Source organism: Ictalurus furcatus, chromosome 7, assembly GCF_023375685.1.
Source record: "Ictalurus furcatus strain D&B chromosome 7, Billie_1.0, whole genome shotgun sequence".
NCBI lineage: Eukaryota > Metazoa > Chordata > Actinopteri > Siluriformes > Ictaluridae > Ictalurus > Ictalurus furcatus.
The window spans coordinates 16,738,752-16,753,958 of NC_071261.1; the positions used below are offsets into that span (position 1 = coordinate 16,738,752).

A 15,207-nucleotide genomic window follows, 5' to 3' on the forward strand; every position below is an offset into this window, starting at 1 on the left:
ATGTACTGTAGATGATGAAATATTCATAGTCTTCGCAATTTTACGCTGAGGAACATTATTCTGAAATTGTTCCACGAATTGTAGACGCAGTTTTTCACAGAATGGTGAACCTCTGCCCATCTTTACTTCTGAAAGACTCTACCTCTCTAAGATACTCTTTTTATAGCCAATCATGTTACTGACCTGTTGCCAATTAACCTCCAGCTGTTTCTTTTTAGTAACACTTACTTGCCAGTCTTTTGCTGCCCCGTGTCACGAGTTCCCCTTTAAGCAGCACGCTGTGGAGCATGTGAGCGCGCGTGCACGAGCAGGTGCGCGAGCACCTGCTTTACCCTTGTGGACAATCGTGACATTTCGACACGTGCATTTGTTTATGTTTCTGTCATGTCTCCTCCCCGTTCTGTCATTGGTTGTAGTTTCACGTGTGTCTGAATTGCCCTCAGCCGTCAGCCATTACAACACTGATTATCTCCGCATATATACCGCGCGCCTCCCAGCACACAAGGCGGAATATTGAATGAGTTATAGTAGATTAGTTTAGAGTCCTTACGATAGATAACCACAGTCAGTCCATAGTTTCATGTTTCATGTTTAGATTCATAGTCATAGTTCATGTCATGTTTCATGTTTAGGTTCGTTTGTTAAGTTCACGCTGGTTTCTCCGCTACCAGTCCCTCACTGTTGTTTATGTTTCATGTTTGGTATATCGACCCTGTATCCCGTGACCACGACTTTGATTTCTGCCTTGCCTCGTTTATGCCTGTTTGCCGATCGTCTGAACTTTGCATGTTACTGGATTACGTTTATTGGATCACGTTCTGGATTTACCTGCCTGTGTGTCTCTCAATAAAACTGTTCACACTGCGCTTGCATCCTACCTTATCTCCGTTACGTCACGATACGTGACACCCCGTTCCAACTTTTTTGAGACGTGTCATCGCCATCAAATTCAAAATTACTTTATTTTTTTCTTAGAATGGTACATTTACTCAGTTTAAACATTTTATATGTTTTCTATGTTCTAATGTGAATAACATAGGGGTTTATTCGATTTGCAAATCATTGCATACTGTTTTTATTTACATTTTACACTGCATGCCAACTTTTTTGGAATTGGGGTTGTAGTACACAGCTATAGAAGGTCTATACACAGATTTCTTCCTCATATTGCCTCAGGGAGTTTTCCTTGTCATCGTTGCCTCTGGCTTGCTCATTAGGGATAAATTTATAAATTTAAAACTTATATGTTGAATTTATATATTTCTGTAAAGCCTCATTGTGACAATGTCCATTGTTAAATGGGCTATACAGATAAAATTGAATTGAACTGAATTGAATTGAATTGAGTGTGTCTGCAAATTCACCTCTTTTTAATGTATACGCAGGGTATCAGCTGACTTCAGCAGAGTGCTTTGACCTGCGCAGTAATCGTGTGGTGGTGGACCAGTATTGCCATTATTACCCTGAGAATGTCAAGCCCAAACCCAGACTGCAGGAGTGCAACATGGATCCTTGTCCTGCCAGGTAGGTGATTAAAACTGTTATGCAACCTGAAGGCTCAGGCAAGTAACTGTTCTTTATCATTTGAATAAAGATGACATCTGTGGATTATATTTAACCCAAATGTCATAGCTTTGTGTATAACATTCCATATATTTGATATCCAATTTTTAGTGATGGCTACAAGCAAATAATGCCCTATGACCTCTACCACCCACTGCCTCGGTATGTACTTTAACTTCCTCCTAGGCCTTTTGCTGCACTTTTCCCTTGGCCTGCCCAAAACCTCTCACTCCTGGCCAGCTTTCCAGTCCACCTCAGCCTGTCTTTGCAGAGTAACATTTCAAGTTCTCTTCCACAATAGCAGAGAGCCAGAGGTTTCACATTCTATTTCAATGAAGCACTCACTGGGCCTAAAGCCAGGCTGAGACAGTGAAGGCTTTCAGTCCTCTTGCAGTAGTCAGTGCAGATGCTTTAAGCTAGTGAGACTGCAGTGTGGCCTTTCAGCAAATCAGAAGTGAACTGCTTGGGGAATTTTGGTTTTTTTGTGCATGTCAATATTGCTTGCTCTTAACTTAAGGCCTAAAACACTACTGTGATGTTGATAAATATGATATGTTTATTACTAACATTAAAAGTTTTTGACCTGAAATGGAAAAGCACTTGAAAGTTCCACTTAAACTCTGATATTTCACATGTGAGATGGGAGAGCAGCCCCTGGACTGCCTGTTCTACGTCCTGCGGTGGGGGAGTTCAAAGTCGTTCCGTCTCATGTGTGGAAGAAGATATGCAGGGAAACATTACTCCCACAGATGAATGGAAGTGTTTGTACGCATCCAAGACATCTGTCGTGCAACCATGCAACACGTTTGACTGTCCAACATGGATTGCGCAGGAATGGTCACCGGTAATTAACATTTATTCTGTTCTATTCTCCAATATACACTGCCAAACATTTCTGCACTCCTTCTTTTTTTTTTTTAGCTTATTCAACAACAGTCATAATTGTAATTATCATTGGCAAATGACCACCAATTTGTCTTCAATTTAACAATATAGCTTATGCTCTCATTATTCAGCAGCTTATCAAATAGCACATGATACAGCACATCAATATTTCTGCACGATGAACTAGAAGCACAGTAGCAGAAAGCATTAACTATAAGTTAATCAAGGTCATGAAATCATATCAATGAGTGCATCGGGTGTATTTTATCATTGAAGTTGCTATTAAGATATGTCAAACGTAATAAAATAATGCTAGTGATGTTGCTAAATCATTGTGGTCTCTTGCAAAGAAAATGTGCCTATGGTTTAGAAGATTATTTAAACATGGGAATATTGACTTCTGATTTTCAGTAGAGGACTGTGTTTTTTCTGGAGTATCATTTAAAATTAACTAAATGGCAATTTCCTGGTCGGTCCCTAGCTGAACTTGTCAAACTGTTATTAAAGGCACTTAGCACAATTACATCTGAACTATTTTAAACATCAAATCCATAAGCTAAAAATATATAACGTACCTGGTAAGGGGATCAAGTCTGAGAAACTGCTGTCTTTTAGGTGTAATGTAAGAAGTTTGTATCCCAAAGGAGTTATCCCACGCTCTAGCTTTTTCTTTTCCCCTTCAACAGAGAAATAGTCATTGTGCCTCAGTATACCTAGAACTTAATTGCTCACCCTTGGGCTTTGTGCTGTTCACTGTTAAATGCTTATAATAGCTGGGCTTCATGGTAACTGTGCAATATCATAGAGTTCCTGCAACTCACATTTTAATTCCAAAAAATAGCTCATTACTATCTGATTTCTCTGATCCCATACTGCAGTCCAGCACTAACAATGTGTTAATTAATGAAAGGAGATGAAAAAAAATATAGTAGTTAATCTACTCCATTATTAGAGAAACTTTATAACTTTCAAAAGTGTACAAGATTTGAATTTTGGGTCAAAACAAGACAGAAATTCCATCTGATATTATTAAGAACAAAAAGCTTCAATGTCTTAATCTAAAATAAGGAGCTGAGCATCTGCCTCTCCACATTATCAGAACCACATTTGGATGTCTTGTGATTGTTTTTTCTTTATTTCAAGAATGCATTTCCTTTTACAACAGAATAACCAAAAATTAATGAACCCAGATTTGTGGCCTTCGGAAAAATGTGAAAACCTGGGATTTTGTTTCCCTCGACTGTTCTTCATTCTAAATCTCTTTTAAATGCTTGTATTGGCTAAAGACACTTTTCATAACCATTTTTTTTAAATTATCCAGAGTTTTTAGGCTTCTTCCTTTTCTTTTGACATGGGGCTTGGGGTGAATCGTTCCGGTTTCATGTTGTCAGTAAAGAAGCTATTATTACTACATTGTGCATATCAGATGCCGGCATCTGCTCTGTGGTTCTGTCAGTCCTTATACTATACATGATGCAAAACCTGTTGCAATTTTTGTGGTCATAATTTATTGCACAGCCTGACATGGGTGGACCAGCAGCAAAGGGTGGCAACGTTTTTTTGTTTTCTTTTAACCTATATTGGTCCAAAATGTACATCTGTACTTTCTCCCAAGACCTTCTTAGCACAGATGTAGGTATAAGATGATGATATTCTCACTTCAAGTGCACTCTTTAAAATCCTGCTGCATTTCTTACAACCCAGTTTTGTGGATTTTCAATTTTTATGTCACCCCTTCAACAACAGGAATAGGTGACTTTGTCTAAATGCTAAGTGAATACTACAGACCTCATTATTTTATCCATAACAAATAAGAACAAACAACTCAGTTGTGGATAATTAAGGCCAATTCACATTGATAGGTTTTAAAAAGTGATTTTTAGTCGTTCTTCAGCTTTTAAATCCAAACCAGGTATAAGACACACCATAAAAACCTGCACCTATCCATTCTGCTTTGACCTTGTCTTTTAACCCTTTAGACAACACGTGTTTGTGTGTAATCCGACCAAAGATAATGAGTAGTTTGCAATGAAGTTGCTTTGTCTTTTAATGGGGCTTTTTTGGTTAAATGTTCATTAAGTCAGTCTAGTTGTCCAGTAACAGGCTGCTGTCCACTGTGGTTTAGTGGTTAGCATGTTTGCCTCGCACTTCTGGGGTTGGGGGCTTGAATCCCACGTCCGACCAGTGCTCATGGAGTTTGCATGTTCTCCCCATGCTTAGGGAGTTTCCTCTGGGTACTTTGGTTTCCTCCCCCAGTCCAAAGACATATGTTGTAGGCTGATTGCCATTCCCACCTTGTCTGTAATATGTGAATGTGTATACAATTGTATCCTGTAATGGGTTGGCACCCCATCCAGAGTGTCCCCCTCCCTGTGTCCCAAGTTCCCTGGGATAGGATCCAGGTGACCCTGTGTATGCGGTATGGAAAATGAGTGTGTGTGTTCGTGTGTGTGTGTACATGAGAGAGAGAGAGAGAGTTTTTATACTGGGGAAAAAAAGTTGATATTTAACCTATGTAGTAACCTGATTTTACACATTTTTATATATACGTATATATGTATGTCTTTAACAGTGCACAGTAACCTGTGGACAAGGCCTGCGCTACAGAGTGGTCCTGTGCATTGATCACAGAGGGCTGCATGCTGGTGGCTGCAATCCCATCTCAAAGCCACACATAAAGGAAGACTGTCTGGTTCCTGTTCCCTGCTACAAGCCCGCAGGTAAGCAGTGTTCTCTTTACCCTGCTTATCTGTACATTATCAGCATCTGATGTTTGATATTATTTGATTGATATACCCAATCACACAAATGAATTATTTAGAATGTTGTATATAGCATCATCAATCAAAAATACTGAAACATTTAACAAGGATTTATCATTTGGCCTCTTTCCAGAGAAACTGCCTGTTGAAGCAAAGCCACCTTGGTTCAAGCAAGCCATAGAACTTGAGGAAGATACAGCCATTTCTGAGGAACCAACGTAAGTTGTAAAACTATTGTAAAAGTCACTTGAAGCTGGTAGACTCCTTACTATCAAAGGAGAACATGAATCCAATTCTAACACATTGTTCCTTTTTAACCCTTCAAACTTGTCCATATTTACATTTGGCACTCTCATAACTATATACCTTTCCTAGTAATTTCACTGCAATCAACTGTAATAGATAGAGCCTGTAATAATTTACAATTATTGTAATAATTTGTAATATTTAAAATTGTAATAACTCACAAAAGGTAAATAATTAAGTACCTTGTGACTTTAAAAGGTTAAAGAAAATGATATCATGTAAATAGGCCTAAGATATTTCCTTACCAGAGATGTAAAGGAAGAAGAAAGTAATGAATCTCCTCTAGTCTTCAAATGAGAAATCAGATAACTCTGAGCTAGGTGGTACTTACCCCTTAAAGCTCTAGCTTAAAGCTTATATTTCAGTAACTACTATGAAAGTTAGTTACTACAATGAAACTATTTGAATGGTGGTTCAGTGGTTATGGCTCCCGAATTCTGATTGGAAGTTTGAATCCGGTACTGCTTAATTAAGCTTCATTTGCTCATTTCAATTGTAAGGCACTTTGGATGAAAGCATAAGAAAAGGAATGAGTGAGGAAGAGTGAGGAATGTAAGTCTGGTCTTGTAAGTCTGAAACTGATTGGTACTGGGAATTTAAGGGAAATTAAGAGACTGGTACAAATAGTGGGAAATGAAAGAAAAGGCTGGTCGATGGAAGGGGAGCTCATAACTATTTGTGAGCTGATGTTCTGTTGAAACCATTAGATTTTTGGGGCAGAAGATGATTTGTACAGAAGAGTGGGGATGAACAATGACGTCTACTGGTGCACTACATATATTTAACATTAAATTGTGGGGCTAAAGGGGTGAATGTGGAGCCTAAGCATACATGTTAGCCTGAGTCTAGGATAGCATGAGGAGTTAAGTTGAATTGAAGTAGCTGAATTTGCTGAAGATAAAGTTGAAGTAGCCTGAGCTAGCATCTGCTCCTAGTCATACATGTTGCTTAAGGTGAAAACCACAAAATATGTAGATTTTGGCACACATACTTAATCTCTTGGAGACCTTTGTTATTGTATGACTTCATGAAATTTGGAGGCAAAACTTGATTTATTTAACCCTTAGAATTAATTGAACATTTCAACAATGCAGTAACCATTGAGATTTAAAGAAATTCTTTAAACCATAAGGGAGGAATTGGATTGGATGCAATGACTGGGTTCTGTTTCACATGCATTTCACCATTCTCTCTTCCAACTCTATATCACTATAACTCAATAAATACATTTAGTAACATATGTAAAATGATTCTTTGGTTAAATGCTTTGCAGATATATATATATATATATATATATATATATATATATATATATATATATATATATATATATATATATATATAGGAATGTGCATACAATCACCTTTGAAAGACCTCAACTTTGATCTATGCTAGATGATGCTTCGTATGTTTTAGCACTGCTGACCCGTTTCTCTCAAGGTTTTTGAGAGTTATGCAGTCTGAGAGAGTTGTCCATTGCAAAAGCATATGATTTTGCTCTTTGCAAGAGGCATGTCTTCCCCCCAAAGCACATAAATAACAGCATATAATATGCTGTCACCCAGAAGCCAACAACAATATCTGCCTGCCATATGGGCGCAGGCGTACGGATACGAAAGGAACGAGAAGGAAATTCCTGTGTTAAACTTATTGCACCTCTGCTGCCAAGCTTTAAGCCTGCCATTTCTTCAAATACACTCTAAACCACTGTAGTAATTACTTGCGAAGATCAAGATTAAAACATATTGCGCGGGTTTGACAATTTGATAGACAGTAGACAATTTGTCTATCGCATTTGATAGACAATAGACAAATCAGTATACAACAGGCCTCAGTGTTGCCATAAGAGTGACATAAGAATAAGATTCTCGCATAAAATAATCATGTGTATTCTGAGAAATGTAGTCTGAATGTAGTTTCATTGTTGATGCATTAACCAAAGTTTTGGAAGCATCCTGCAGGATGTTGTAATAAATAAAGAAAGAAAGAAAGAAAGGCCTCTAGGGTGCTTGTTGAGGACCATCGGAACCTAGTTATTGGTTTCTCAGTGCACTGGAACATAAAAAGAGGAAGCATGCTTATGCTGTGGTTTCACAGTTCAGTCAGCAAAAAATGTGGATGATAGCCTCAGAGGCATGATCACCATAACTGGCTACTAGCAGCTAAGACTGCAAAAGTCACTTAAAGCCATGGAATAGAGAACATCACAAAAATACTTCGATTCTTGACGCTATAATATCCACAGGATAACACGTTTCCTACAGATGGCAAAGAACCACCATATGCTTTAAGCAGTTGATGACAGTTAAAGTACTCTCATTATCTTTGCACAGTATTTCTATATCACTGACTTGATATTTATTTGGGATGCAGATGTATGAAGGCCTGCAAAGTAGAAACCCAGATTGGCTTGTGATTTTAAATGAAAGAGTTTTTTGACTGAAAAAGAAAGTGCAGTTGATGGACCTTCAGATCTGGCTTACAGTGGTGTCTGGGCTTTCATTAAATAATCAAAAGGCAAATGTCAGGTTTCCTGAGCACCAATACTTTTGGTAGGTCATATGTATAAAATCTTCTTCCAGATAGTTTTATATTATGCTCCTCAGAAGGCACTGATGCTCCTGGCTTTTTGATTTACCTGCCTAAGAGCGATCTATTAGACAGTGACAGCAGAGGCGGTGATACTGTCATCAATGTCTCACAGTAAGCATGAGCCCTCTCCAAACAAAATTAATGGTCAATCTGACATTATTTCTATAATCTTCTATTTCATCAGCAAGGTATAGTTTGAAGGACGTTTGACATCTTTAACTGTTATCAACTGTGAAGCTTATAGAATAACTTGGCAATTCAGTTCAGTTTCCTTGTAGTTCATACTATTAAGTTTGTTATCAAATAAATATGTTGCTGTTCTACCTCTCAGGTTGACAACAGGAAATGCTTGCTTGAAGAGAAGCTATAAAAACACTGATCTCATAGTATTTACAATTTTCTGTTTGATTCTTAACTGTGAGGAAGCATGCATCAAAGCAGTTTATTCAAGAGCATTGAGGTTTAATGCCTTACAGCTGTTTAAAGAATTGCAATAACAGCTGGATGTGAGAAATAAGTGCAGTTTATGAACTTAGCTGTAAATAACTAAAACGTGTGAAAATGAAACGAGTGCCAGAAGGAACCCAGATTGTCAAAGCGGCTTTTTATTAGTGTCAATTCACATTATGATTTCACATCAGAGTGTGTTTTGTGTCAATTTGTTTTGCAGGTTCATTCGAGGAGCTTGGGGGCCCTGCAGTAGATCATGTGGCGCTGGCATACAGAGGAGGACCGTGAAGTGTCAGGTGTTGCTCTCCTTCACCCAGACGGTTGCTGATCTTCCAGATGATGAGTGTGAAGGACAGAAGCCCCCAGAGATGCAACCCTGTTACCGCACGCCCTGCCCTGGAGTGAGAACTGAGCAGGAGAGCGAGAGAATTAGAAACACAGCTACAGAGCAAGAAGAGCTACATGACTGGGAGTATGATGGGTTTACTGAGTGCTCCGAATTGTGTGGAGGAGGTGAGTAATGTGCTTGCTTCTAGTCAAGACTACTAGACTAGAAAAAGTAGTACTGTAAACCATATATAGGTTGGGGAGATTTAAATACAAATTGCATTTGCATATATGAAGTTCATATACACTATATGGTCAAAAGTTTGTGGATGCCTGACCATCGCACCCAGATGTGCTTTTTGAACATCCCATTCCAGATTTAGTCTCCCTTTGTTGTTATAATAACCTCCACTCTTCTGGGAAGGCTTTCCACTAGCTTTTGGAGCATGGCTGTGGGGATTTGAACACATTCAGCCAAAAGAGCATTAATGATGTCAGTCTCTGATGTCGGGTGCAGAGTCCTGGGGCACAGTCAGCTGAGGTTCAGTGGGGCCAATGTCAGGGTTCTGTGCAGACTACTCTAGTTCTTTCACATCAACCTTTGCAAACCATGTCTTCATGGACCTCACTTTGTGCACAGGGGTATTGTCATGCTGGAACAGGACCAGCGAAGGGAAATTGTAATGCTACAGCATACAAAGACATTATAGAAGATTTGTGCTTCCAACTTTGTTTGGCAAAGGTCCTCATATGGGTGTAATGGTCATGCAATATTTTTCGCTTTCTGTAGTCCTGTAGCTTCTATAAAGAGAAATGTAAGATCAGTGACTCATGGTTCAGGTCATGATCAACTTGGCCAGCCAAGAATATTCCATACTTTGGCTATAAAAAAAACATAGTTTAGCAGTGTCTTTTGGGTGTTCATCCTGCTGCTAGGTAAAGTGCTGTTGACTGACTTTTGGGACTTTTAGCTGGATCTGATCAGTTGAGATGCTTTTGTACACTTCAGAGTTCATCCCGCACTGCTGTCATCAGTCATATCATTAATAAAGACCAGTGAACAATTTCACTAGCAACTATCGTTGCCTATGCTATGATGTTTTACAGATGTGGTGCTTATGCCTTGGACCCTGAACAGGTCCCTTCATCTATATACTTTCTTCCTTGCATGACTTCAATACACATTAATCTTGATTTTATCTGTCAATTTGACTATACACCACAACTCTAAATGCTTTCTTATGTACTTTTCAGCAATACGACTGTTCTTAAACCTTAAGAGTAGTTTAAATCTTTGAGGTCATTCTTTGGCACATCAGTGTCATTCTTTGTGCATATATCTTAGATAGTCTTGATCTGTTTTATAGTTTTGGATCATGATTGAAACTATTATTTAATCATTTGTACCTGTGGTACTGTCTGTCTATAGTCTTTCAAATTGTTTGTTCTCGTTGTGTGTTCTCGTTGGTTGTTAGCTACTAGGTTGTTTATATTCACTGAAATGGAACCAACTAAATTTATTAGAAAATACCACAGGCAGATACAAACAAAAGTAATATCTGCTTGAGCAAGAATTAAAAAGAAGCCCTGCATCCATCTGTAGTTGACACCAGTTATAAACTTCAGCGATGTAGCTGAGGTTGAGGAACTGTCAGAGGCAGAATTCACAGACCATGCTAACAGTACTGGCATTTCTACCTCTGGGTTTTTCTCCAGCATTTTCCAGTGTTTACAGAGGGGGAGTGGTAGGATTCATATTTTAAAAAATAAAAATAAAAATTAAAAGGAAGAAAAAAATCATGCTTAGACCATGCCCACTTCTGAACAGAGATACACATATGGATATTGGGAGCACTAAATAGATGCAGATGCAGATAGTGGTGTTGTGTTACACCCCCACAGCTGATATCTGGTAGTGTGTGTGTATATATATATATATATATATATATATATATATATATATATATATATATATATATATATATATATAAACTATAATATCTCTGGTTTATTCAGATTTTTCAGGATCACAATGTCAGTACAAAGACAACACAAGCCACAAATGCCATAATTAGAATCAATTCTAGACATTTGTGTTAGATCTTGTATGTAATAACTTTGTTATAACCATACATAGTTTGATCAGAAACAGCTAATCTGTCAACCGTGTAAGTATTATTGTTGTGAAGAATGAGTAGACTATGTGTAAGAACAGCTATAATTCCAAATGCTTTATTTTATGAAGACCTGCATATGCTCATATTAAAACTATTTGACTTAATAGTCCTTTCAAATGGAACTAAATCAAGTGGAAATTGTGGAAACAGAACCTCCACCAAACATGATACTTGATACATGGTACTAAAATCTGTCATTCTGTTACACTGAATACCTTGGTTTACTGTTGGTATGCTGTTCTTTCTCACATATTATTACACAACTATCAAAGGCCAATTTTATATTTGCTATGTATCACACAAACACACACACACACACTTTAACAGAATGGAGTCCTGTGTAGCATCACACTAACAGCCTCTTTGATGTGGTAGACACAAATTTCTAGGCTCATTTTTGGCTCTGACACCACGAACAGACCAAAAGATGAACGAATCATTCATTCATTAGTCTGGGCCTTGCACAATGTCCTGCATGCTTCTAGAAATTAGCACCCACTGTGTTTGGATTAGCTGCTACACAACCTGCCGTGTTTTTATGTAATTTGCTTCATTGAGTCTAATCAAGGGATGTTTAGATTAAAGAGAAATTAGCCATTTTATGTGCACCACTAATTATGTTTTAGAACTGTGTGTGTATGTGTGTCTATGTGCATGCACTAAATACACTTGCTCCATCTAGAACCCTGACTCCACCATTGCACACGCTACGACATGTCTGCTTCTACTTCAACAGCGCAGCACATGAACACCTTGTGGTGCTTTGTCTTCCCTCTGTGACATATACAGATATATTTTCACTATCTTGGACCTTGTAACTGTCTGGTCTTTCCTTCCCCATCTCTATATCTCTCTTTACTTCCTTACAGTATAAATTTATGACTTCCTTCCTTAATGACAGCCGGTTTCTCTCCCAGCTAAATCACTTTCAACCCCACCATGACCTGTAATGATCTCGGTCTTATCTCATCTCTAATATCCTTATAAAGAGACCTTGTCTTCATTTGGTGTGAACTAAATCCCCTTTGTAAATTTTTTGAAAAATCATTTACGGTCATAGAAGTTTAGTAGAGTAAAGTTACAATTACAGTGACGAAAGTAGCTCCAGGAATAGTGTAATGTCTGGCAAACATCCACAGAGTGGTGTAATTATAAGAAATTATAAATGACCCCCCCACCCCACACCCCCCAACGCTTTCCACACAACATGACATAATACATGAGATTACTGGATGGAAACATACATCTTATATTTCACATGACTTCTATATCTGTACTTTTGTCTCTATAGTTGAAATGCATGTGGTTAAGGGTATGTTCATTATCCCTTCTGAAAAGTCACTCAAAGAGTTGATGGATTCACTCAGTTGATGAGATGTAATATCATACAGGGCTTCTTACTTATGTTGTATTTATTTATAATTTGCGCCTTAGGGATAAAAGAGGCAGTGGTGATCTGTTTGAACAAGCAGACGAGAGAAGCTGCAGATGAAAGTGAGTGTGTGAGCACACAGAGACCTCTTCAACTGGTGCAACCCTGTAATACTGAACCTTGTCCACCCAGGTAAGAACATGGAGTGGTCTGTGTGTGTGTGTGTGTGTGTGTGTGTGTGTGTGTGTGTGTGTGTGTGTGTGATCTGAAGGTAGATTTGGTCCAGATGTTTTATTTGTATTAGTGAAAATGTATAAATGCAGTGTTTAAACAAAAAATAAAAAAACAGGCTGAGAACTGCTCTCATGCTAAGCTTGTGGAAATTGAAATGAAGGCTAGACACTCCTGCTGAAGCAGTGCACACTGATCAGCATTTAAACTGTGCTAAAGAGTCAGCTAGGATTCCAGGTTTATTAATTCTGGAAACAGATATGAGCTATGCATTGTAGAGACTAGTCTTTGCCTCCGAGGCTCATCTGCCATACACGTTTTCTGGATCCATCGCTTAAACCAGCCTCGTATTTTCATTCAAGTATGTTCAGGAAAAGGAAATAGACAAGAGAGTAAAAGTGTGCATTAATGTGTTGTGTTCAAAGGTTTATTACTAGCACTAATGCATGTATTGCTCAGACCAAGATAAGAAATTCTTGTAAATAACAGATAATTGAGACATCAGTTTAAGAGTTAAAATTACTGTCTTGTGTATTTTGCAGCTGCCGGTGAGGAACGCATTAAAGTCCCTGGTGTTAAAATATTCAAAACCTTTTGTAGAATGTAAAATAGCAAATGTAGTGGTCTGCGGCTGGAAAATCTACACCGCCCACCTACGTTACGCTTCGCTGTGCTGCGCTTCCACACCTCATGCCATAGACATAAAAACCTAGAGGCCTTCTGCCTTTCTCCAGCCTGTTTTTTCAAGTGTTGCTTTTGTTTTCAAGCACAACAAACTTTGTGTTCTGCTTGTTTCCTTTGGACTCTGGTAGTCCGTAACTGGACCTCAACACCGCCTCCAATGCTTTGGTTGCTTTCCTTATATAAAGGGAATCTGCAGCTTTTCTCCTCCAGCCTGAACTGTCATATCATCGGGGGAGACCTAGACTGGCTTGAGCTTGAGCTAACTGCTGGTGGTCTTGGTGTATTGGAGGTGCTCGTCTATTCCAACGTCAACTGTTGCCACCAAGAGCGTTAAAGAGGTGGCCCTCAGGTCAAAGACACCAGTGGGATTGTAATATCCTCAATGCTGTGACTATGTGGATATTTGATCACGTCCATGGAAATGCTCATTCAGGAACCTCATGACTTGAGTTTCTGTGAGAGTACACAGATATTCATTGAAAATGTGCTTCAGTTTATGAACAGTTGTATTACTCGACAAAATATGTAAACGTAAGCAAACTAACTAAATCTGTTTATCATTGAAGTCATTTCGACATTTGGACATTGGAATGTCTAATAGGGAAGATGTTGGACACTATGAAATAACGTGGAATCATTCCAAAACAGGTGTGAAAATATTGTGTATTACAAGTAGCTTTGCACACCTTTGTCATTCTCTCACCCTGCTTCATGAGGAGCCACCTGGGATGCTTTTCCAGCGAACAGCGAAGTTCACACATATGCTGCACACTTGTTGGCTGAATGAAAACCACTTGTTGGATGGGAGCACAATTTTTTTTTCTTTAATAAATTTGTATCTTTTGTTTTGAAAATGAATTAATAAATAGCCATCATATTCAATATATTTGCCTTAGAAACAACATTCAAGAATCACCCTTTAGATCAAAATGAAAAACATTCATACATTTGCAGTCCTTTGATTGTTTCTGTATGTCTGTCCAGGTGGGAGCTGGAGGCTTGGAGCACCTGTTCGGCAACATGTGGTGTTGGCCTCCAGACTCGAGCTGTCACCTGCACACTGAAAGTAAGCGCACATAGCAACCACACCGAGAGGGTCAAAGATGAGAAGTGTCGGCAGCCCAAGCCCTCCTCTGTGCAGGCCTGTAATCGTTTTGATTGTCCTCCCATGTGGGATCCACAGGAATGGAGTCAGGTACAATATAAAAATGGTCCGGTCTTGCAGAATTCTCGAAGGGGTGTGATGAAACAAAATAACAATACCATATGTTTGAAAATGACTCTTGCAGCATCTTTTTCAATGTAACTACACTTCTAATGATATATACGCCTTGTGCATGATTATTTAGTCAAACTTGATTTGACCCCATTGCAATATCAAGCAGCATGTTAATAAAAAGCCTTCTTGTAATTTCCCAGAGTGCACTATATGATAGAAGTTTGGCTTTTTATTTAGGTCATGGTCCTTGCAGCCAATGCAAGGGGAGTTCAATTAGAAGTCTTTGTCTCTGCACAGTGTTCTCATACATGTGGAGGTGGCCATCAGAAGAGGGATGTTATTTGTAAGCAGCGAATGGCAGATGGAAGTGTACTGGAGTTACCTGAAACCTTCTGTCCCTCTTCAAGCTTGCCCACATTGCAGCCTTGTGGCCTGATAGACTGCCCTGCTCAGTGGGTCTTCTCAAATTGGACACAGGTCAGAAACATGTATTCTCTCGTAGAGAAACTAATCTCATGTTCCTGGTTAAGTTTCAAAATTCTGTCGACCATATTATTACTGTTCATACTTTCCGTGCAGCTACAGGGTTCATGTTGTTTTATTGTGTGTTTTGTGTACTGAATGTCACACTTAAACGCT

General features: G+C 38.7%; 1 protein-coding gene across 5 annotated transcripts in view; it reads left to right on the plus strand.

Moving 5' to 3' along the window:
• The window catches only part of LOC128609979 (ADAMTS-like protein 1), a 112,099-nt gene that overhangs the window by 88,535 nt on the left and 8,357 nt on the right, over positions 1-15,207 (plus strand). For 4 of the 5 annotated variants that reach the window (XM_053628953.1, XM_053628955.1, XM_053628956.1 and 1 more), the window contains 9 exons: positions 1,386-1,524; positions 1,675-1,725; positions 2,203-2,407; positions 5,021-5,168; positions 5,344-5,428; positions 8,779-9,071; positions 12,497-12,626; positions 14,334-14,544; positions 14,866-15,045. In XM_053628953.1, coding sequence (XP_053484928.1) covers positions 1,386-1,524; positions 1,675-1,725; positions 2,203-2,407; positions 5,021-5,168; positions 5,344-5,428; positions 8,779-9,071; positions 12,497-12,626; positions 14,334-14,544; positions 14,866-15,045 — 1,442 coding nt within the window. Of the gene's footprint in view, positions 1-1,385; positions 1,525-1,674; positions 1,726-2,202; positions 2,408-5,020; positions 5,169-5,343; positions 5,433-8,778; positions 9,072-12,496; positions 12,627-14,333; positions 14,545-14,865; positions 15,046-15,207 lie in introns of those variants that run through there. The other variant, XM_053628957.1, reaches the window with a different exon arrangement.